The sequence below is a fragment of the Hippichthys cyanospilos genome, chromosome 11, assembly GCF_059441005.1.
Source record: "Hippichthys cyanospilos isolate Australia breed blue-spotted pipefish chromosome 11, RoL_Hcya_1.0, whole genome shotgun sequence".
In the NCBI taxonomy this organism is placed as follows: domain Eukaryota; kingdom Metazoa; phylum Chordata; class Actinopteri; order Syngnathiformes; family Syngnathidae; genus Hippichthys; species Hippichthys cyanospilos.
Window position 1 is genome coordinate 17807501 of NC_142379.1, and position 25221 is coordinate 17832721.

At 38.9% G+C, this 25221-nt stretch overlaps 3 protein-coding genes across 4 annotated transcripts in view; 1 reads left to right on the plus strand and 2 right to left on the minus strand.

The window, feature by feature from the left end:
- Positions 1-4488, minus strand: part of gosr1 (golgi SNAP receptor complex member 1) — a 19229-nt gene extending 14741 nt beyond the window's left edge. The window contains exons 1-5 of the mRNA XM_088427633.1: positions 4373-4488; positions 3919-4030; positions 2158-2245; positions 573-680; positions 337-428 (exon numbers count right to left, since the gene is read on the minus strand). Of these exons, the coding sequence (XP_088283759.1) occupies positions 337-428; positions 573-680; positions 2158-2245; positions 3919-4030; positions 4373-4406 (434 nt within the window). The 5' untranslated portion in view covers positions 4407-4488. The remainder of the gene's footprint in view (positions 1-336; positions 429-572; positions 681-2157; positions 2246-3918; positions 4031-4372) is intronic.
- A 373-nt stretch (positions 4489-4861) lies between these two features.
- Positions 4862-25023, minus strand: cpda (carboxypeptidase D, a). Of its 2 annotated transcripts, none has more exons than XM_088427467.1 (21): positions 24267-25023; positions 22883-23130; positions 19969-20111; positions 19115-19284; positions 18282-18709; positions 18001-18192; positions 16443-16610; positions 16206-16315; positions 15920-16022; positions 15290-15432; positions 15040-15209; positions 14664-14966; positions 14377-14572; positions 14101-14236; positions 13869-14015; positions 13266-13361; positions 12282-12346; positions 10006-10137; positions 9719-9904; positions 7513-7615; positions 4862-6653 (listed from the first exon to the last, which is right to left on the minus strand). In XM_088427467.1, the coding sequence occupies exons 1-21, from the start codon at positions 24914-24916 to the stop codon at positions 6427-6429; spliced, it is 4116 nt and encodes a 1371-aa protein (XP_088283593.1). In that variant the 5' UTR covers positions 24917-25023; the 3' UTR covers positions 4862-6426. The 2 variants fall into 2 exon arrangements, with proteins under 2 accessions (XP_088283593.1, XP_088283592.1); XM_088427466.1 differs by having other exon boundaries at positions 13266-13364.
- Positions 8142-8807, plus strand: LOC148416216 (uncharacterized protein C22orf31-like). The gene is made up of 2 exons (XM_088427722.1): positions 8142-8179; positions 8255-8807. The coding sequence occupies exons 1-2, from the start codon at positions 8142-8144 to the stop codon at positions 8805-8807; spliced, it is 591 nt and encodes a 196-aa protein (XP_088283848.1).
- Positions 25024-25221: the final 198 nt, after the last annotated feature.

Sequence of the window (25221 nt, forward strand, 5' to 3'; positions counted from 1 at the left end):
GGCAAGGAAAAACACAATCCAATGTTATTCTTCATCATTAAGGGTCAATGGTCCGTGCTTAGTCCGGTCTCTCAACTAGGACCTGTTTACCGTGGGTTACCCTGTCAGACAACTTATTAGCTCCTAGGATCATTGCCACACGCAAAGCCCTCTACCACAATGTGACGTCCCACAGTGGGGTAAATAAATTGATTCGAATTCACATTAAAAAAAACTTTGACTTAATAGATCCAAAGATCACAAGCAAAACACAAATAAATGATCAAGTTTGGTTCATTAAAATTAGTAAAATGATAGTTTAAATGATATATTTCCAATTAAGACTAGTTTACTTACTCTATGTCCTTTCTGACGGATCCTAATAGGTCTTCCCTTTCCCGAATGGCTAAGAAGTTTCCTTTAGTTTTGTGGAATTCGTGTGTGTAATCCTGGGATGGAAAAACAAAAACTGTATAAGGACAAGAAATAACATCTTGAAAGGAAATATGTATGCAAGTTTATGTGTAAGAGGAGTAATTTGATTAAGCTGTTGATCCAAATAGCTTGGAAAATGATAAATTGATTTGGCAAACCTGTAGGATGTCTCTGTGCCTCTGGAGGGTGTGCATGAGTGCAGCATTTAAAGAAGCTGTGCCAGGGGTATTGGTGTACTCTACCATCTTGTCATTTACAGCAGTCAGCTGAGAGAGAAAAATTGGGATTGGATATATGAAAAAAAATGTGTTTACAAAAATGTGTAAAAATGTAGGCTGAACAAAAGAATCCAACTGAAAATGTAAATTCAGGTCAAGAGATATGCATTTATTGACAATACATAATCAGTTAACTGCTGGGATATTGCAAATATAATAATGATGATGATGAACATTTGTCATAAGTGGACATGCATGCATACTTATCAAAACTGTTTAAATTTAAATTTCTTCAAACAACAAAACAGTAAACAAAAATGACAACGCTGTTTCTCATCATTGCCTTGTAGTTTTAAACAGTTAAATACAGTTGCCTCAATACCTTTAATCCAAAATTATTAATTGTAAAATAAAGGATTTAACATATAAAATAAACATGATAATAGTAATTAGTACACATAATGGGACTGCAGCAACAGTATGGGCCTTGAACTCAATAGCCGTAGTCGTGTGCTATAATAAACAAAATTCACTTAAAATATGGCGTTTCTAATTGTGATTTTGCTGCAAGATGTTAATGTTTTTTTTCCTATTGCACTTAAGTTATATTAGATAAGGCACACTTTCAGTTTACTCCTCTTATTACCTTTTTAATGGAGACAGATTATTAGTGCTAGGTGTTATTATTGCAGGGTGAAATTTACATTTTTCAGGTGTGGACATAGGTGTCAACTGATAAACAAACATCAAAATTTGGATTGTTTAAATATTTTAATTAAAGTAATATGCCAGATTGTAAATAATGCTTGTACTCGTGATTGCTGGGACACTTTGGGAAGCGCTCATGCCAGCACATGCAGAGGAAAATCAACATGCTTGACTGCCACACATCTCCTCATGAGATCCAAAAAGCTTCTCCTAATGTAAAAGCAAACATGTGCAAAAACATTTCTGCTTCAACAGAGTCGACAGCAGACGTGAACTGGACAAGTGCCACATTATAGGTTAGCTGTGTCACGCAGAGTTAACAGCAGAAGCGAACTGAACAAGAGCCTCATTATATGTTAGTTGTGTCAGAATAAAATAAAATACTTTGGTAACAAAACCACAAGCAGGAGAAGTCAAGTGTCTCTACAGAGGAGTCAATAAGACTCTGGCTGTTACTGTTGCTGTAGGTTAGTGTCGCTACCAACTTGTTTTTAGTAACAGATAATGCCACAAAGTGCTAATTGTTGGGTGACTGTGTTTAACTCAAGTGCTACACACATACGCTAAGTACCCTGAAAAAATGTAGGTTTTTTTTAGTGATTAGAGGATTGCACAGACGTTGTCACTTTCCAGTTTACAAGCATTTCCATAAGCTTAATCAATTAAGAGAAATTATTTCACCTCTTATTTCTTAACAAACTGTAAGTGAAGAACCCTTACTTAAGATGCATAATATAATCCTTATACAAACAAAATGTACCCCATGAATGAATTTCATAATTGAATTGTGAGGTACAGCTTCTGGTAATGCACTTACTTTGGCAAGCAGCTGTTCGATCTCCACTGACATGGTGTCAAACATTCTGTCCTGGGTGGAGTTATTTAGCAACGGTGTGGTGTCGGACCTGGAGGAAGCAACCATATGTACAAAGAATACATTCTTATTGAATACCTGATATTGCCTGGTACTATTAAAATAATACCTAGAAACAAATTTAAGTATATATTTTTTTCCAAAACAAAACATTATCAATATGCTTTTATCCTTTATGAGACAGAAAATGGTCAACACACTAATACATTTACAGATACAGTGGACCCGTGTTTTACGATGTCCCTGCCTTACGTTTTTTTCACCGTTTGACGTGGACCGCAACTTTTTTTTTGTCTACTCTTTACACCATTTCTTTCACCTTACCATCCAACATGGTGGTCAGTGTGCGTGCATGACCACCATGTTGGATGTGTCCGCACTCATTCGCCTATTCACGCATCACTGCTTTCGTCACTACAATGCTGGTCTGCTATTGGTGGTCGTCACGGTCAAAATGGCCACATGCTAAAGACTGGATCTTGTCTGAGTGCTTAAAATGACATATTTATTATGCATTTTACTGCTTAATTCAAACTTGAATGGGTTAGCCATGGGTCCCAAGATGGCTAGTGATGTTAAAGGGAGAAGTAAAAAGATGATTTATATGGAAACGAAGCTGGACATAATCAAGAATAACAAAGAAGGATAAGATAGCCTAGGCTAGGCTAGGCGACCCTCACGAGGGCCATAACAAGCTCAGCACGTCACTCAAAGGTAAATAAACCCTTTATATATTTTTTTAATTTATGATGTTATTTAATTGTATACATGTATATTTTATATACTGTACGTAGCACTTACTATACAATATTAATACCAATTTTTAATATGTATATACAATTTTAATGTTTTTATCTGGGGTTTTACATGCATTAGCTATTTAACATAGGTTTGGATTGCCAGCCATAAGGCGAATTCGCGTTCCGATCCCAACCACGGAACGGATTAATCTAGTAAATTCGGGGCACACTGCATTATAATGAGTCTGTTGCGGACTATTAAGACTCACAATCAATCCCATCACCAAATGCTGCTGTAAAATTTGCATACAGTATATCCTTACAACGGTATACAGATGTGACTTTGATTGGATCGCTAATAGTTTGCTATTTGTTTATTGTTAAAGTGTTTAGATGAATTAATATTAAATAATAACACTTTAACAGTTATCTTAGTTTTGGGCAAAGTAATTAAAACATGAGTCAGCAGAAAAAAATAATAGCACAGAACTCTCATGGTACATCTTTGCAGAAAACTGAATTAGAAACATGACTTTGAGATTTTGTTAGTGCAGTAATCAACAAAGCTTTTGTCAAAAACTCGCAAAAATATATTACTGCTCCATTTAGTTATAATTGAGTCTAACATAAAGCATATTGTAATTGAGTCTAACATACAGCGTACAATTATCCACAATTAAACAGATCATCAATAGACCTTGTATGATTAACACATTTCAAAAAGATTGTTTTGATGTGTTCACTGGTTCAGTTAAAACATCGCATAGTATTTGCAGTTTTATGGAACTAATAAGATAAGCGTAAAATGCATCCTTGTTAGTTGGTTATTTTGCACCCATGACCAGGAGCCATGTTGACACGTCACAGCAGTGTAAACACAGGGACAGATTATTGTTATCCAGTTCAACCACGAATAGTTCCCCTCAAAGCCAGGAGAGATTATGAAGTATCATTGTTATCTCACGTGTCTCCTCGACGTCCATCTCTCGAGCCATTGTAGCTGGTACACAGTTTACTAAAGGACACCAACTTCAGGTCCAGTTCATTCTCCAATTGCCTGGCCTGTTTCCGTAGATCTAAAACACATAACACCCACAGCAAATCGTTTCAAAGTCAACGCAATTTAGCATGGGTTAGTAAAAATACATCCCAAATTGCTCACATCGACTGGAACCGGTGTATGAAAGTCATCCGAGACACTAGCTTTTATGAGGGTGACAATCCGAATAACAACTCTGTTGCTGCGATGACGTGAAGTTACTTAGCGGTTGGTTAGCTAGCTTGTGGGGCAGCGAGGACACGAGACACGTAAGCGCAACACATCGGAGTGCACATAGGCCAACGGACACAAAGATGCTAATACTACAAAATGACAGTACGCACTCTTGTCAAAGTCGAGAAAAATTATTGTCGCTTACCTTCCCAGTAGTTACTGCTTCCTATTCCAGCCATCTTTGTTTTGTCGGAGACGTCACCAACTTCCGGGATTTGTCAACACAGGACCAATCACCGTCATACAAATATTTTATGTCGCCCTCTGTCGGTTTTTATAGTAGCACACGCCCCCTTGAAAGAAAGCATTTCTGCTTTGTACTGTACTGTTTCCAGCCCGAAGGCAAATGTTTTTCATGGTACCTTCTGCCATCTTGTGGAAGAGCGCTTGAATGTTTAGCCTTCCACCATAACGTCGGTGGCATAGAGGAACTTTCCATTACATTTTCAGACCAAATACATTTCTTTCTTGAACTGAAATATTCGTATATTTTTCTGTAAGGCACACACTGACCTTGGTGCTACTGTAAGTCAACGTGTTTTTGTTCTACATTTATCTTCTCTGCATTCATAAAAGAAAAATATTATGGCATGGCGCAAATCACTTCAGGCATTAATAACTCAGGCAACAATGATGAATTTCATTTGCTTTAGTATCAAAAGATGTCTTGACATTAGACAAACATCAGTATTGTTACAAGATCTTTGTGCATTACCATCCCCCAAAATGATCTATTCTCTGAACAAAACTGAAAGAGTAAGCAACATGAATTGCTTGTTCCATAAGGTTTTGGGCACATTTAGCATCATTATTCAACGGAAGTTAAGCGTTGACACTCACAAAAATTCCACAACATACATTCCAGTTTAAATAAAAGCTTCAAAACATTTGCATGACTAGTTTTGGGTTCTAAAATCATGCGCACAATCGTTCAGAAATAAGAGTGGGAAAATACACAAAACACCAAAACAATACAATTATTGAAAACATCTGCTTTTAAATACATTTTAGAGACAGTAAATTAAGGCAACATCTTTCAAAACCAAAGTTACAGGTGCGGCCAAAGTGTGGCATTTTCCACTTCAAGTGCAATCTGATGGTGAGAAAAAAAAAAAAAAACGGGTCTGGTGACGTTTCAATGATGTCAAATGCTATGAAAGTGGCTTTTACACAATGTAGTTTTTTAGAAATTGTCACTTTGAGGAGTATATCACTCAGAAAAGGTGCCGGTCCTTGTACTCGAATCTGAAAGTGGGCAGAACTAGCCACAGATAAATTGACATACAGACCTACCGTGAAAACAAACTGAGCTATAATTCCGTTTTTTGTTTTTTTTTTCCTCAAGAGAAATTTGTGACATCTTTAAGTGGACAGTCTTTGACATGCCATTTTACATTTGCACACCATCGTATGCAGCCTCAAAAACAACAACACTTTAAAAACGTATATACAATCATTTTGAGATTTGTTAAAACATTTGCTTGTTTAACTTCTATTTTCTTTCTCTCTTCAGTGCGATTCGGCTGACAGGTTCTGCACGGACTGGGATCACTCCTGACACTTTCACACATCTGAGAAACTTTTGAGATTCTCTCTCATGAGCAAAACAAAAATTGTCTTAGGAATAGTGCAACAGAATAGAGGAGCCTAATTTGTATACCTCTTCCTATCACCTGAGAATAGGATGGATCAAAAATCTTGCAGGCCTAAATGCTTTCAACCTCCTATGTTGCAGCTCAAGAAAAGCCAAGGCACATATTTGAAACGGGTGCACCCTCTAGAGACTTGACACTTTTATGGCAAAATTGCTGCATGAGGAAGAAAAAGAAATAAGCATCGCCAACAAGCTTTTGTAATATTTACATTGCATGATGAGGACAAGGAAACCTATGCACTTTTACTTGATAGTTTCTTTGTTTTGACAAACCAGTTTAGCCAGACAGGCCAATTTGGTCTCCAAAAGTTGGGACGGATGAGTGGAATACAGAATCAAAGCTTTCCGTTGAGACTGGGCAGAAGAGATGACTGCAGCATTTTCTCACTGATGATTGGAGTAATTGAGAAGGTATTCAAAACACAGTCTAACAGAAATCCGTCTCCTCAGTCTCGGTGCACTCATAAAGAGGCAGATAGTTCAACAAGTTAACATTCTGGCTGTCCCAAGCTTGACCTTGGAAGAGGAACACCACAAAGGCGCTTTCAGATTTTGTTGTCATATAACGTCTCCTCATCACTTTCACTTTCGTCCTGAAATTCGTGGGCGAGTAGTGACTTCTTGGATCCCATTGACGTTAGTCGGATTTCATCATCATACTCATCTCGATGCTGCCGCAAACGGTGAAAGCCATCTTTTTGCCGATTGGATTTGGCAGCGCACACGCACCAAATGATGCATGCAGTCACCACCAATGCAGTCATGGAGGCAGCTACAGAAAGAAGAGATTTAATCAAGTGTCCACAAATATTTCTGTAATGGAAAACATTACACACACACACACAACCCCTACTGCAACACCAAATGTACTGTGTACAATTTATTCAAACTTAGAAAAAGCAATTTAGGATACTAACAATTTCTAGAGAAAATTAGGCCCAACTTCAATGCAGATATTTCTTGGTTGAATGAGTAAATTATGTTTGCTCCAATCAAAGTTCCTCCATCCAATCACACAATCACAGACAAGCGGCTGCACATGACCCCTCGGATTATAGTGTAGACGTACTGAGCACCCACCCCCCCTCTCAAAAAAAAAAAATAAAAAAAAATAAAAATAATAAATACATAGAAAAACACTCAAAACAACCATTCAGTTTCTGGGCTCAACTTTAAAAAAATTGTCATTATTGTATTAGGTTCATTTTTGTGTCTTTCACTCCATAATTTCAATTGAAGTTATCATGAAGGTTTATTATATTTATCCTAGTTTTGTGTGGACATTTTTAACCTTTTCTAGTTGTCAAATTGTCATATTTTTGCCAACAAAGCACAACGTCAGAGGTCTTTAATTCAGGTCTTTGTAGGTGTCCTGGATGTTTTGTGGGTCACAGCTAAGTCGACTGATCATATAATCAGCAAGGTCTGTGGAAGCTGAATATTGATCCTGATTTTTTTGAATCAGGTGTGTGGCAGCAGCGAGCCCAACAAAACATCCAGCACATGAGCCCTCGAGGACCAGGATCGAAGACTGCTGCACTGTGGCTTTACCTTCAGTATGAATGGTGTTACACATTTGCACAGCATACTAAAGTCAATTTGAGTAAGAAATTAATTTTATAGGAAATTACCTGCACTGGCCACCACAAATTCTCTAGGCAGCCCAAATATGCTGTGATCCAGGTCAAACTCAATGATGATGGAGCTTGCTGCTTCATAGGGGGACACGACCACCTGAGTCAGGACAAAACAGACATGGCAATAATGACTTAAAACATTACCAGCCCACATGTGCTGATTCTGTGTACAATTATCTTTTGAAATGCAAATGTTAGACATCACACCAATCCATAAATACAGTAATTATTGTATTAATTTTGCTTCAATTTAGTGTCTTTGTGCATTCAACTTGTAACTGCTGCACTCCTCTTTTTTAGCAACACTAAAGAATAGTAAAAGGCAACAACATTTCCTTAACATTTACTGCTCCTGAATGAAAGGCACAATGAATGCTGGTTGAACTTCTTTCAGAAGACACACTGCCTCATTAGAGAGCCACCAATGCAGGTGTGGCTACTCAGAATAATCTGCAACAGGTTTTCTTGTAGGTTTCAACCAACTGTTGAGCACTTGCTTTAAAATGTATTTCATCACATTTCTCAGCCCATTACTTCATCCTCTGTGTGAAAAACAAGGAGTCTTATTCTTTTTTTGGTTCTGAGTGGTTGAAAAAAAAAAGGATAATTGTGAAGATTTAATGATGCCATCAGAAAATACTCTCCAAATGTATGCAAAACAGTAAGTGCAACTCCTTACCTTACATGATCATTTTTAAGAAGCATGCCCATTGAAACATTTTTTGAAACCTTTTAGAGATGTCGCATATGAGATGAGTTCCTATGGCTTAAGGCGACGTATTAGATGCCCGAAGAAATATGGCGAAACGACAAAGGAAAGGAGTTACATGTTGGCACCAAAAACTGACTTGATGGTGTGGAATGAGCAGAACAAAGCACTTTGTCTGAGCAGACCAGTGAAGGACCGCTACAAAAAGAATGCTGCAATTCTTCCAGACCTGTGTGTGACCTTGAGTAACATAACACAAAGTAACAATTGCTCCAAAGGCGCTGTGACGTATGAGTCTGAACCAGAATCGGGACCTTTAATGATACATGGCTTCACAATCGCAGAGTACCAACACATGTATCATTTAGTGGTGGATCCCCTGCTGCTCGGTCCTTGTGGGATGCCAAGATCGTACAGTTTGGAGCTGGGACGCACTATTAAGGAACATCTGTTTACAGAGCTGGCCTACCCGATGCTTCAAATTCTTGAGTCGCAAGGAACCGTGAACGTGGTGGAGCGATTTTGTTTGCTTCGCACAACACCCAGCATAGATGTTGACTGCAATGGAGACCTTCCATAAATAAAGCATGCTGTCTTATTAATGCCTCCAAAATAATATATGTTTTGCTTGGATTGACATGAATGCTTGAAGGCATGGGTAATATTGGATGGAGATAATAAAGTTGTGTATCACCAACGCAAGATTAGAGCGAATGTAATCAGTAGCCGTCAATCTCAGTAACATAACTACTGTGATTTTTTTTTTTTTTTTTTTTTCCTCCAGACAAGTACTCCCTAACGCCTAACATTTTAAAATTTGGAACACCATTTGTATAGTGGTCTCTCTTGAACTATTTGGATCATAGTAAAGCTCTTATTAAAAAGAAAGCATGAACTTAATTTTAAATAATGCTTTCAAGTGGAGGCTTGTGGTGGAATATGACAATTTGTGTCAAACCATTTTAACATGGGGATTTTTAGGACAATCTAAACAGTACTTTGAGATGAACATTTCCATGGACTTACAGTGTATTTTCCTGAAATATTTACATAACTACTTTAAAGTATTTTTCCAACTTTTTAAATACATATTAAAATATGACATAACCCCTGGAGTGCCTTCACACAACCCCAAGGATACATGTACACCTATTTGAGAAGCACTAAATTAAATGAAGCATTTAATAGTGTAATGTTTTTTTTCACCTTTTCATTTTGGAAAAAAAATAGGTGATAGGAATGTGGTCAAGGTGTACACTTAATATAATGCAACATGCCATCATGAGCAAGATGCTTTGCTTAATCCTATTTATTACAATGATTAAACTAAGGTGCCCCTCATTAAATGCAATACATTTAGGTATAAAATTAGTAAACCATACTTTCTTTTAAGCTTCTGAATACATAAAATGTGTTTTTCTATACTATCAAGGACTATGAACCAGGTATCAGTTAGAATACATCATACTTAACAAGCATGTGTGGGTTTACCTCTTGCCGTTGTTGTTGGTAGCCGTCAGCAACAGCTTCGATGTTGTGGTTGCCAGGAGCCAGCAGCGCGCGAAAATAACCACCCTCTGTCGTGAAGACTCTCACACCTCCATTCATGACGATGATGGCGCCGACAATGGGCTTCCCACTTTTATCTCTCACCACTCCCCGCACTCCTTTATGGACCTGAATGGGTTAAAGATGCATGAGGAAAATGGAAGAAATACTCATATAGAGTGAGAGTGTAACGACATGACCGGGTTTAGAAAATAAGTCTGGTAACGTACCTCCACTAACATGCTCAGAAGAGACTTCTTGTTTTCTGCCCAGAGTGTTGGAAGTTGTTCACTTGGAGGAAACATACAACAGCCAGTATACACTGTGATTTCTGGACAATGGCCAAAGTCCATGCTGAAGTCCTGTAAGGCACATAATGTTAAATCAAATGTTCTTTATTCTTGAATTCAATAGTATTTTTTTTTTTTTTACTTGTGTCAAAAAGTACTAAAATGTGTCATAAATGATCTACTCAAAAATTATCCTTGCATTGTTTCTGAGGTGAAGTTTGAGGTTTTTTTGCGATACAACAGGGGTGTCAAATATATGGCCCGTGGGCTGGATCTGGCCCACAGGGGTTAATCCGGCCCGCAACATGATTTTGTGGCGCATGGAACAGGACTGAACCCTGCTCCATAATCAATCCGCTGTCCATAAACAAAAATTATTACTTCTACAAGCAATGCCCATATGAGCACTGAAACCTATAAGCAGAAGTGACCAGTTGTGCGGTCCCAAAAAGATTCACAATGGGAGGGGGTTGCCGTCTGGGCCATATCCATACATTAGTGTTTAATGCGTGTTGAATTATAAACAACACACAAGGCAAAGGGGGTCCGAATATGGCGTGACATCATGACTTCTTCTTTGTGAGGTTTCAACTTCTCATGTCATGTATGTCATTACATGGTTGCCACTCAGTGTAAAAATGAGACACTAGAAACAACACACAAGGCAAAGGGGGTCCGAATATGGCGTGACATCATGACTTCTTCTTTGTGAGGTTTCAACTTCTCATGTCATGTATGTCATTACATGGTTGCCACTCAGTGTAAAAATGAGACACTAGAAAACCATTTCAGTTTGTTTAATTTTCTTTGTACTTCATTGTACTTGAAAAGTAATACAACAACATACGTACTTTGAGTGGGGCATTTTCCTTCTACTGGTTAGTTGTGTGTCATTGTGTCAGTTTTCCCCTCTATTCATCTAATGTGTTTTGAACTAAATATGTATTTGATTAACAAATGTAAAAATAAGTTGACAGAAATGTTCCACTTATCTCATGGAATTTTAATAAAAATGTTATTTATAAGGGGCCAAAAATAACTCATTGTACTTTATTTATGTATTTATACATATTTTTCCGGCAATATATATACAGTTGACTTTTGCAATTTGCAGGGAATCTGAACCAGGCCAGCACACATTGTAAAAATCTACATACAGTATAATTGATACAAATTGTTTGTAACATATATGCCATGATTTTACCAGTCCAGACCACTTGGGAATAGATTTTCCTTCAGGCAGCCCCAGAGCTAAATGAGTTTGACAGGCCTGAGAAACTATTTCAAAATCAGAATACTGTTGGAGAAAAATGTACATGTTCTTGTGGATCTCCCTAGCTACAGCATCTGTCAGTTTCAGGCGCAGGGTATTAGCAAGGGGCACCCGATATCCACAATGACTTGAGGCGGCCAAGGGATTTCACTTTCACTTAGTTTTTCACTGAGTCATTTCAATTTGACTGGTATTAAGCTATCAAAAATGTTATTATTTAAGAAATAGTTCACTAACTTCACTTTAAAGTTTGATATTTATATTTTCTGCATTTGTCTAACCCTAACTAGAGTGACCTTATTTGAAGCAACAAAAACAATGATTGCTATCAAAAAGACATATGCGTAATTAACAATTTGCATCAGTAACTGCAATAATTTGTGTTTGAAATGTTTTCTTGTTACTATGAATCAAAATTGTGAATGTTTTAATGATTTTCTTGTGACTATGAATCAAAACTGAGTTTAAACTTTTCGTGTTACTACGGAATCTAAAACGCTTGAGTGCAAGCCTTTTCAATACTACTCTCACTTCTACGACTGTGAAACTTCGCTACACATGACTTCACATCTGTGCAAAGACCTCTTGTGTGGATTGCAGTCTGTGGTTGCGAATTTCTTCAGTGGATTGCTTCCTTCCACAGAAGAGATTTGCACACGCAGGCCGCAATACACACGAAAGGTTCGTGCATGGATGTAAAGTCATGTGTAGTGAAGCTTCGTAGTTATAAAAATGAGAGTTGTATGAAAAGGACTGCACTCACAAATTAGATTAGTTAAAATTATTATTAGGAAAATTTTCAAACCCTCACAATTTTGATTCTGTCACAAAAAAAACATTTCAAACACAGATATTGTTACTGATAATTGTAATTAACAATTTTTATTGTTAATTACAAATATGTCTTTTTGACAGTGACCTTACTCCATACAAAAGCACCTACTTTCATACTGCCCATGTGACTTTGTCTTTCAGCTGCCCTCATAACTCCGTCTGGAATGCTGCTTGCTTTGAGGAAAAAACAAAAACAAAATAAAAACAATGCCAACAGGTCTCACCCTGTATTATACGGATATCAAACTCAAAGCCCGGGGGCCAGATCCGGTCAACAACATCATTTTAAGAAGACCGCCAAAGCAAACTATGTGAATGGACTTTCTTTGGTTCTCCGGCTGCCTCCCACATTCCCAAAACATGCATGTTACTAAAAAGGTTAGATGAAGACTAAGGCCTTGTATATTTGTAGCCGGGGTTCTTGCAAACAGGCAGTAAATGTCTCCGTTTTGCCCTATTTGCTATGTGTGTCCAAGCTTTTTTTTTTTTTTTTTTCCCATCAAAGTGAATGTTTCAAAACCTCCGGCAGATTTGCCCAAGCCTCCAGTTTCATGGTCGCGTGTAACCAGCTTCAAACGGGGGTTGCATCATCGTGCTATTCTTTTCCCCGCCAAAGACGCGGATACTGGAAATGTCAGAGGTCGGAGTTCTTTCTGATTGGACACGTCAGATGCGGAAGTTCTTTCTTATTGGACAGAATTTGAGACATTACTGTCGCCTAGCGATTTGGCATGCTTGTACACGAATTTGAAACCGCACGATGCGGTTTCATATTGACGCAACTTTTTTAAAAATAAACAAACGACGACGAGGGTGAGACTATGAAGACTATTGTCTAGATGTGTATGTGAGCATGACTGGTTGGCAAATAGTCCAAGTAACCCTGCCAAAAGTCAGCTGGAATAGGATGAACAGTATGGAAAATGGATGGATGGAATTTTATGTTTCCTGTGGTTGAATGCTCCTAAGCATACCCAGAAGAACACATCATTAAAAAAAAAGTCAATGTGCCTTTTCTTTGAACATTTTCCGACTAAATACTTATAAAAATGCACTATGACAAGCAAATGACTACAATACAGAAAAAGCATACCCTGCCCATTATTTGAACATCCAGGGCTGCCAAGGTGCATCTTGGGATGGTTGTTTGCATAAACGCTGGCCAAGTACTTCAGTGTGCCTTCATTCTCTACTATTGAATAAAATAAAATAGAAAGAAAGAAAGAAAGAAAGAAAGAAAGGATTAGTGCTATCTAGTAAGGATGAGCAGCAAGTCTTTGAGACTTTCCGTTATGTAATGTTCTCTTTTTAGCTTGTCAAGTCAATGTAGGTTATGGGGACACTGTGACCCAATTATATTACATAACTAAAAGTCTGCAACAATTTGAAATTTCATAAAATGCAACACGTTGCAATATGTTTCAACATCTAACATAGTGTTGTGGGCAATTTCATTAGGAACACATCTTATTCTCAATTCTGATTCTCATTTTACGAAGAAAAAAATGCTTAGTTTAGAATGACACCAACAGTGAGCTATCAATTTAACAAAAGGTTATAGTGTACTCTGCATCAATGCCCACCTTGTACTGGATGTCTTTGCAAAGTTCTCTAGCCAATGTTTTAGTGTATGTGCAATAAGCGGGTAAGAGTTGAAACCATATGCTAAATGAAGGCATTTGCTGGGTGGTGTTACCTGATTGGACAGGCTTATCATAAGGGTAAGTAGCAACAAGTGAGCCTCCATCAAGGGCCACAGACAATGTGTACCCTTTATCTAAAATCATGTCCATCATTGCTCTGGTTTCCGGCTGTGGTTCCACCAAACGCTGGGATGCATTGCCTACAAAGGGGCATACATGCAAAAGAGAATGGATATGAATTTCGTCTTTGTCCGCATCAGATGTTTTGAGTCAAACAAAACTGACCAAAGAAGTCTGTGTCCAAATCTTTGCCATGAGTGTTGGTGAAGCCCTGGGTGGAGGTGCACTGTTTCTCCACCGCTTGTTCTCTACCATCTGGGTTGATCGATGGCACAATTACAATTGTAGTCTCATTTATGAGCTAAGGGTGGAAAATTGAGTGTTTGTTATCAAAAGAAATGATTATTTTGTTATCCATTTTAACCAACACTTGAGTTTTGCATTAAAGATATGCACATCAAGAAGCATATAAATCAAAACTCATTAAGAAGATAAACCTACCCTTGTAATGACAGAGTTTTTGCCATAGTTGATACATAACAAGGCAGCAAACTCAAGAAGCAGCTCTGTTCCCACAGGGGCATTACCATGGATCCCTGCTACAAAGCGCAACTTGGGCTCCGAGGGCTCAGCCTGTCTTGGGTTGTTGGAGATTTCCAGAGCCCAAATAGTTCGAAACTCAACACTGTGTCCCAAACTAAATCAAAATTAAACACAGTTTAAAAATGTATTTCAACAATGTGACAAGGTGTTCAACTAGGTGGCTATAACACAGCAAGGCTTCCTACCTCTGCAAAGACGTAATTTTGGGAAAGTTGAGGGTAAGACCTCGGAGGAATGCAGACATCTCCTTGTAACCCCGAAATCTGAAACTGCTCTCTGTGTCTGTGCTCTTGACCAGCTGTTCTAAACCTTGGCCTAGAGAGAGGTCCTTGATTAAGCTCTCAAACTCCTCCTCAGATTGGTTATGGGTTGGCTGACGTCCAGAAGGTGACAGCCCATTTGGTTCGGAATGAAGCCGAGTCAATCGGAAATCAACCGCTTCCGCTCCATTCTTGGACACTGTGGCATATGTCCTCACAGGCTGATATCTTAAAAAGACAAAATATACCTTAAAGTGTATGTACATGATATGAGCTACTTGACTAATCCCTGAAATCTTACCCATGGGCGGAAGCAGTAATGGAATAAGTCCCAGGGACAAGCAATCTCCAGTAGTCACCGGTGTGAGCTGTGGTGATGTTGTGGTCAATGCCCTCCACCTGAATGGTGGCATTGGGTAAACCTATACCATCCCTTATGTCAGACACTGTTCCTTTAATTCCGTGATGAACCTGGGCATTCACACACACATGCACAAATAGTAAATGCATGAAATTGATGAAGAGGAAAAATATCAGTCTGTGTTCGTTACCTGATGGATAAATTGAAGCAACGATCGACGATTTTGTTCCCAATAGTTTGGCAGATCCTTGGCCCAGGGGTACTTCACACAACCCAACTCAATAGTCACCTCAAAACAGTTGGTGTTTAAATAATTCCAGTCTTGCATGCCACCTGGGGAAATTTGCTTTTTGAAGTCAACATTTTCAGATTTAGGAGTCCCTAATGACATCGTTGGTAGGTACCACTACAGCTTTAATTTCAGAGAACCACAAGTGTTGACTTGAATATTTGAGCAATTATTTCGCAGACATTTACTCATTTACTGCCAGCCCAGTTAAAATGTATGTTTGACTTTTATAGCTGTTAGTGGCGCTCAGTGAAAATGGATCTTTAAGTCCAGTCGTCAGTGCCACTGAATGAGTTAAAACGATTCTGCGTTTGCCAATAATAATCTATTGGGATTCAATTAACAGTACAGTGCAACTTACTGTAAAATTATACAAAATTTTCTTCATTAAAGGCACTTTTTGATATCGCTCCTAGAGTATATTGCATACCAGCGTTTGCCTGAGGAGTATCGGGTGTCTTAACCTATGAGCACATTTATATATTTTTACACACATATTCTTTAATATTTTATGCAAGTCCATCAACCCACCAGCAACATTATACCAGCTGGCGCCATTGGTGATGCCGTCTGCAAAGTATTCAGTAGGGTACATTTTCGCACAAGGGTGCCCACTGTGCATCAGAGAATTTTCCTGCAAGTGCATGAAAACACACTCATAAAAAAAAAACAAAAAAAACAAAGCACTGTTGTGAGTGCTTGCCATATAGATGATTTCAATGTGCCAGGTGTTCTCTTCCATTCCATTTTGATTTCAGTTAGAACTTGAAACCATAAGAAAAAAACACCACAAGCATGAAGAAGTGATTTAAGTTACCTGTGAGTAGGTTCGAGCCAACTGCTGAAAAACCTTGTCATCAGGTGACTTGCTGTACTGTGTTTTGCCCTCTTGATCATCATCAAATGGGTAGTTGACCACCAAAGAACCTGAAATGACACAGAAAAGAGTCAGGATATTAGAGCATAGATCCAAATACTGTGTACACAGAAACTACAAAACCACAGAGTTGAACAACTTTGTATTTGGTAGTAAATTGCTACAAGCAGCACATGCCTCCATGGAGATTTGCTGACAGCACGAAGGGGTTGCTTTTCAGCCAGTTCATCACGGCAATAGTCTCTGGCTGCCTGGGATCTTTGATGGGGGCAAACTGGTCTGGAAAGTTCCGATTTAGGTCAAAATTATTGCTGTTGTTGCGCCCTCTGTAGCCTCTCTCATCACCTGTGCCGAAACAAGTGCAAGAGGTGAGCTACAGCCATGTGGAAGGACTTATAAAATGATGACATTATTGTGGTCTTCTGGAATTTGCATGTATAACTAAAAGACAAAGAAGAGACTTAATGACAAAGACTGTCACAACATTCTACTATTAAAGAAACACACGTGGTCTCTCTCTACATCTTGTTTGACTGATTTTCCCTTTTCTTTAAAACAATTGTTTTTTAACTCACTAACTGACATTGAGTAACTATACTCGTCTATTACATTCTTTGTTTAACTGGATGGTTGGGGAAGTATTTGATTCTGTTTCACTGTAAATTTCTCACGTAAAAAACAAATTTACTGAGGCACAACCAACAATAGATGACAACAAACGCATCATTTTAGATGAGTGGTGAAAAAAGAGGAGTCGGACAAAAAGGAAATCCACCCAGTTTGAGAGTCCAGAATTGTTTGAACTTTAACGTATCTACGTTTGTTCTACTGCTGATTATAAAAGAATGGAGAAAAGCAGAAAGGTGAGAGTCTATGATTTATTTTGTTAGATTTGGTGTATGTATTAGTATTGAATGGGTATTGAAAATGTCAAAAGGATTTAAAATGGCTGGCAGTGAATGGATTAAAAAAAATAAAATCACTGACTGTAAAAAAAAAAAAAAAAAACCTATAACATTATCATATTTTTAAAGATATCAAGCAAGAATATCAAGAATCAACATTTTTCCTCACTTGATGCATGTATCCTATTTGCACAAAAAGTGTAAATAAAAACTTAAATGTCAGAAAAATATTTGAAAAAGCCAAACTATTATAAGAGCCTTTATACTGCTTCGATGATACAGAAGGACTGAAACCAATTCAATTGTTATTTGACATTTTGCATGTTTTTATGACTGACCAAAAAGAAGGCAAGTGGTTCTTCTAAAAGGGAGGATTTTCTTCAACACGTGAATGGAATAAGATGCAAATCCAGATGAAAAAGAAATGTCTCTACCCTTTACACCTATCTTTTAAGCATTTGTATTAAAAAAAAAAAAAAATCCAGTCTTGTTCTTGCACGTCACATTCTTTTAATAATTTCCGTAAACTATTTGTATTACCTTACTTTCTTTTTAAATGTCTTAAATTCTTTTGTTTCCAAAGTTGTTGTTTTTTTCCATTTTATGACGCACCTTGTTTATGAAATGTGCTACACTGTATACAGCAACTAAAGCTGCCTTGTCTTTATACCTGTCAGGAATTTTTAAACAATTAGCACGAGGGTCAAATTACAGTCCAGGACGGTGACACCTTCATTCACGCAACTAAAGACTGCCATGTAATTATGAGTTGAAATGTTGCCCTGCAGCATATCACAAAGTGTTCTGCATCGTGTGTTTCTTTCTCTTACCTTCATTGGCCACCTCATAACCATCAGGATTCATTGAAGGCATAATGTGAATACGAGTGTTGTTGACCAACTCTGTGACTTCCTGGTCGGTGCCATAGTTACGACATAGGTACTCAATGAGGTTGAGCAATAGCTCCCGGCCAACCACTTCATTGCCATGCATGTTGCCCACATATTTAAACTCAGGTTCACCTGGTATCCAAAAAGAGATAGAACAACCAAATTGCAAAAACTTTCAGACAACAGCTTTGTTTGTTGTGAGACATAAAAGTGTAATATACCATGTTCATGAACTGTGGGGTTGTCTGAGATGATCATCACATAAAGCTCCCTGCTTTCCACCGAACGGCCAATCGAGTGAAGATGAGTAATAGACGGGAACTCGCTGTTGTACTTGCGTAAGAAGAGTTCCATGTCAGCATAATTGTGGTGGCGAAATTCCTGGGGTTGAACCGGTTGCGGCTCAGGTGGCGACGGCTCAGGTGTGCCTTGATTTCCCGTTGAGGTCACCACTTGGGACTGGGTGGAGTGAAGGGTGTTGGTATTTGAGGTGGAGGTGTGAAGATCAGTGGATGGGGGCGTGGGGCTTGTTGTCACTGTGGCGTTGTCTGCAAACCTTTGGTCGATGGCAACTGGTTCTAAGGCAAAATTAAGTTCTGTGGCATTTCCATTCAAGACCTGTACATTGCTGACAGTCACTGGTATGTACCTGTGTAATGATAAACTATTTTTAGTTCAACCTGAAAGCACTGTGTGAAGTTAAAATTGCATTTGCTTAGTACATCTTATTCATCATGGTATCCAGGTCCAACTTACATTAAAGTTAAGGCAGAGTGCCAACTTTCCTTCTTTGCTAAAAAAAAAATTAAATAAAATCTTTACTCTTGAAAATGTGCCATAACCTGGGTCTAAACTCCTGACGCAAGACTCCCTCTTCACTTCATCTATGGTAAATTAGCAGTCAACAAGCATCTACAACTTTAAGTTCCACAGAGTTTTATGACTAAAAGTTCATCAACTTGTTGGCTAATACTATCAGTTTTCTCAAAAGAGGAAATATCATCATCACACTTCTACAAGTAAGCATCTGATAACATTCTTTAGTTTTACTCACCCCGTGGCCACGGCAGTGACATTGTAGACTCCTGGGAGCAGAAGTCTATAATAGTCGCCGTATCTTCCAGTGGTTATGTTACGGCTGATGCCTGCCACCACGATGCTAGCATCGGTGAGAGCTGAACCACTGACACGATCTTTTACATAGCCACGGACACCAATATGGACCTAGGCACAAACAATCTCATGAAATATGGTGAAAACATTTTAAGGTATCTTATGGCAGGGTCCCCAAACCTTTTTATCACCACGGACTGGTCAATGCTTGAGATGTTTGTTGTGGACCGAGGGAATATAAAGTGCACATAAAATATGCTCACCATTAACGACAAACTAATGGTTGTTTCTCTCTTTTTCTTCAAAGTTGTGGGCTCGTCACCCGTCTCTTGAAAGGGCCTTTTCACATTCCCAAAGATGCCTGCATCCTACTCGTTTAATTTAATTGTGACTGTTTTGAAATTTTGGCACTCAAGTGACCGAAACATATCCAAGAGAATCCGGACAGTTTTCAAACTAAAACAGCTTTCAGACTTGGACAATAAATACAACGGAAATGGTTCATTATTTTGGGTGCGACCCATGCGGGCCAGTACCAGTCGATCCACGGACCAGTACCAGGCTGCAGACCGGTGATTGGGGGCCTCTGTCTTTTGGTATTCATTCAGCTATTTGGAAATGCATGCAATCTACACTTAATCATGGTCCAAACCACTACTTGAAGAAATACGCCGATTTAACTTTAAAATCAGAACACCCCCCCCCCCCCCCCCCACACACACACACACACACACACACACACCAAATTTCCTGTGTGCTTGATGTATAGAACTGTTGTTGCTATGGGTTGTTTACCTGTTCAATATAGGCCAGGAGAGACTCTCTGTTGAGATCCCATTCCTTGTGGAGCTCAGAAGCTCGCGGATATTTGCAGCAGCTCAACTCCAGAGTAATTTCAAGACAGTTTGTATGAAGGTAGTTGTAGTCCTGCATCCCTCCTGCATAATCCAAAGTGATACTTAGTCAAATATTTAAAAATAATCCCCAAATAATATTTTAACACGTACTCAGTATTAACGCCATGCCAGCAGTTGAGAAAATTGTGATTCTCTCAAGGCACCATTCAAAAATGAGTGGACACGAGCCCAGCATTTCTCATTTGCATAAGTGGACAGATTAGACAACAAACAAGAGGCGCGATGTGGTTGGAGAGTAGAAAGACCTAGACTGTTGTATTGTTGTGACAGATTGCTTAGGTAGCAGTGAAGGTCTTCAAAAAAATGCTAATTTAAGGGTCAACATGAGGAATATGAATCTATACCGCCAAGAAAATACTAATGTTAAATGTGTACTCTTACTCATACAGATGGGTCAAAGGCCCCCGAAGTGTCTTTGTAGAATGCTATTAACTATTATCACAGGTGCTGTCCAGTATGGTATAGGCTCACTCACGTGAGGCCAAGAGGGCTCTGAATAAATACAATTTAAAAAAAAAAAAAAGTAATACACTTTATATCCTCATTAAACTGCCTTATTTACATTGTTGTTTCAAGAGCAGGTGTAAAATATAGGTCAGAAACATGAAAAGCACAGCTCTACTGAAGAAATTCAACATTAACAAGTCAGGTTACAATTTTTGACTATCCAATCCAGCGGATCACATGTCAGAACAATAAGTCAACTTTGACTTCCTCTGGTGCCAGCAAAGACTGCAATGTGCTATGTCAACTAAACCAAACCTCAATACAAATAATGTTAAACACACAGTGTGTAGCAACAATCCCACCTTGGCTGTCACCAGAATGACAAAAGTCATTACCTGAACCATCATCCGTTAAGACTCATTGGTTGAAACTGACTGGCAAATGTAAACAGACTACACAGAGTAAACGCATCCCTGTATGCTGAGTGTAACTGCCCTAAACTTAAACAGCTATCTATGTTTATGTACTGGATCCGGAATCACACCCTGGACTATACAGCATAAACGAGAGGTGACAATGCTGCCAAAGTTTGTTTAGCTAAACTCTTGGCTAACTTGATGAACTGCATGTGAAGGCTGAAATGTTGACACTAAGCTAGACTGTTTCACAAGTTAAATATATTGTAAAATAAGCAGATAATTACAAAATGTTGACATCAATGAATAAATGTGAAATGAGAGCATTTTTAGGGTTACTATTGGTGGACTTCAGTCTGATCGTGATCATACGACATTTGGCATTTTATGCTAATTCAGTGATTGGCTGAAATGTACAAAATTTGCTTTGGTTGATTGGTTTTGCAAACGATATATTACACATGAACTTTCATTTTATGTCTGTCCAGTTCTTGAATGACTTCTAGATGTCGCTGATGTTTTTACTTCTGCATTTCTGTCAGTTTGGGGCAAGGCAAAATGCTTTAGATTATAAATATTGTATAAATATTTTTGTTGATACTCTATGAACAGTATACACTTATATGTGATAAATGAACAAGTTATTTAAATAGATATATTGCCCAATCTTGAGATAAGATCTGTGATTTGTGATCCAAAATTCTTGGGTTGTGGAAAGCCTAGTTCCCATAATTAACTCGGCCGTTGAACTATTCAGAACTGTATGATCGTGAAAAGGGCTGTTGCGAATGAATATGCACTGCATACAATTGATTATTTTAATTATTTTGATGAGTAATAAATGAATCAGATAAAGAAAAAGAATAATTGCCATGCCTTTGTTTAAAAATAAAGTAAAAGCAAATGTTTGATTTCGATTCAACAAATAAAGTGTGTTTTCATAGGAAAACAAAAATTTTAAAATATCTATGGTGGACAAGCTGAAATTCTGAGGATTTGGGCAATAATACATTTGAAAAAGATTATTCAAGAATCATAAATAATTATTAAATTGACAAATGGTGAATGGATTATTTGCTGCACCTCTTATGGTGAACCCATTCAGTCAATTCTGGCGCTGTCATCAGGAAATAACACTTTGAAATGCCACCTCCTGTTTATTATTTTAATGTACCGCAAACAACATAGTGTGTAAACCTATGTGCTTGTGCACACTTGCCTGATCATCGTTTCACCATTCTCTTTGGTAAAATGTTCCTGTTTTGTACACATCATTTCAAATGTATTCTGGTGTACTTAAAAACGATGCATGTACAGTATACACAATAGTAGAATTTGGCTTTAAATAATCAAAATTTCACAAAACAAAGACTGAAGGTGAAAAAATTGAAGAAGCGTAAGTTGAACATTACAGTCAATATCAAAATATACCATCCATCCATTTTCTTTAGCCGATTATCCTCACTGGGGTCGCTGGCGTGCTGGTGCCTATCCCAGCTGTCTTTGGGCAGTAGGCGGGGACACCCTAAACTGGTTGCCAGCCAATCGCAGGGCAAACAAAGACAAACAAACTTTCACACTCACAATCTCACCTGAGGACAATTTAGAGTGCCCAATATATCTTCTGTGCATGTTTTTTGGAATGTAGAAGGAAACCAGAGTGCCCAGAGTACATTATAGGCAAAACATCAGCTGATTTAACATAACCAATCTTATCGGTGCAAAGTCCAACTATTTAACTACTTGACTGCATAGCACAGGTCAGGTCTAGTTGTGCATTCAAACAGACTTTGAGCTTAAGCAGAAAGAGGGAAAGTGGACCAAAGTTGCAGTGTAATCAACACATACAGTACATGCTCAGTACATACAGTACATCGGTCACACGGCACCAAATAATGTTTCCCATGATTCAATTTCTGTCTCTCTTACCTGGTACATCGTACCACTGCGCCCCATTGGTGATACCATCTTTAAAAGTCTCCTCTGGTGTATCGGGGCAGTTGGGTTGTCCAGTCTTCATCACCGAGTGATTCTTGGAATACACCAGGGCTAAATAGCGAAAAAGGCTGTCGTCTGGTGACAGGCTGTAAAGGCCTTGCTGCTCATGGCTGGCTGAGTCATCAAAAGGGTAGCTGGCAACCACTGTGCCACCATGCAGGTTAGCAGACAGAACAAATCTAAAGAGGAAATGACACATTGCCTCCGGGATTAGCATATATTCAAGGGGCCCAAGTCCAAGGCCCCTAAAACCATACTATTCAGAATCTGAAACAACAAATTCAAAATTTCAGTTCAGGGAGTAAACAATCTGTGCATGTCTTTTGTATGTAAATCTTAACTTTTACTTCTGACAGAAACCAGCAGATCTGCAATGCATTGTACTGAGGGTCATAAAGCATGTTTTTCTAAGAGTTACAACAGGGGTCACCAACGTGGTACCCGCGGGCACCAGGTAGCCCGCAAGAATCAAATGAGTAGTGCATGTGATAGAACAGTGTGATTTTCTAGGAATGTTATAAACATTATACAAATATTACTTGTACATATTTCCCTTGATTGACATATTTACTGCAGCTCTTCCTTAATTATTGTGAGAAATCATTAAGATGATCTGTGTCTTCACATAAACTAGTGCCCTTTGTATTAGGTCAGTACCAAATAAGTAGTTCTCACTTTCAAAACGGTTGGTGACCACTGAGGTACCTCATCTTTTTGGGGATGCCATCAAAAACTTCTCATGTATTATTAATACTCTGTGCTCTAAAACTAAAGTAGCCTGGCATTACATATTGAGGATTTTTAATAAGTGTTTGAAAATTTATTGAGCCATTGTCAATACATTTTTCTCCTCACGAGAGGAACATACTATATAGACAAGGATTTTCACTCATTCTCAGCTAATGATTTTTTTGATCTTCAATGAACCTAAGAGGCATGTTTTTGGAATGTGGGGGAAAACCCACCTTACCAGGAAGGCCGTAACCCAGATTCAAACTCCCAACATCAGAACTGTGATCCGGATGTGCTAACTCCTCGACCACCATCTCTGGGAGTATATGCCCCCCCCCCCCAAAAAAAAAGACTATCATGCGAAACTCTATGCACTTGTTTTGGGGTCTTTTCTAATGCAGGGTTTCATGTGGTGTGTGAAATGAAAAGCTGATGTCTAAAGTAAAAATGTGGCACAATTTCCAAACGGTCAGGAATATACAAACTGACACCAACTCTGACTACAAAGTAAGTTCTAAACCCCGGGATAACAATAGCTCCTTCAAACAAGTAGTGAGTTTTTTAGTGCGTGCATTCCACTCACTGTTTGTCCTGCAGCCATTTGATGACAGCCAAGACCTCGGGAACGCTATCTTGGTTTGTAGTCCCTTTAGCATACTGGTCAGGGAAGCTCCTGTTAAGATCCTTGTTATTGGCATTGTTTCTTCCCGATCTTTGGCCGCCACAGACCCCTTCTTTAGCCACCTCGAACCCATCGGGGTTCATACTGGGCATGATGTAGATATCCGTGGTGTTGACCAGTTGAGCTATACGCGCTTCCTCTTCGTATTTAGTCAGCAAGTGCTCCACAAGATAGACGAGAACCTGCCTGGACACGGTCTCGTCGCCGTGCATGTTGCCAACATATTTGAACTTAGGTTTTCCCGGTGACTCGGTGTGGGGGTCCTTGGTGATCCGCATCACCCAAAGCTCCCTGCGCTGAACTGACTGCCCTATGCTCGTCAGGTTCGCTATGTGAGCGTATTTCTGGGCGTAAGCCCGTAAACGCGCGGTGAGTTCAACATAATTGTAGTATTTGTCGTAGTTTTCTACCGTATCGCCAGTTGAGGCGCGTCGTGTCCGGTGTTTCTTGGCGTCAGCGACGCTGAGGTGAAAGGCAACCCAGACAAAGACGACGAAAAGTGACACTCGTAGATTTTCGATCAAAGTCGCCGACTTCCTTCTGTGCGCCATGGTTATAGCACTAGTCGGATGGGCAAAAATTAACAGTTAGGTTTGGTGCGTCCACAGGGGCCGAGTTCTGTTTACCACCTCCTCCGGCCTCTCTCGAGCTGGTTCAAGACAACTTCCGTTTTGCCCAAAAGGGGCGGGATCTCGGGTGAGGAAGCATTTTTTTTAAAGGGGGACCCGCGCGTTTGTTAGAGAGAATTATTTTTAGTCGGTGTGACGTCATGCCATGGGAGTTTACAAATCAGACAGACCGCCATTAACTCGCATGCATTACCCATATGCAACGAATGCCTCAACATCTAATGTTT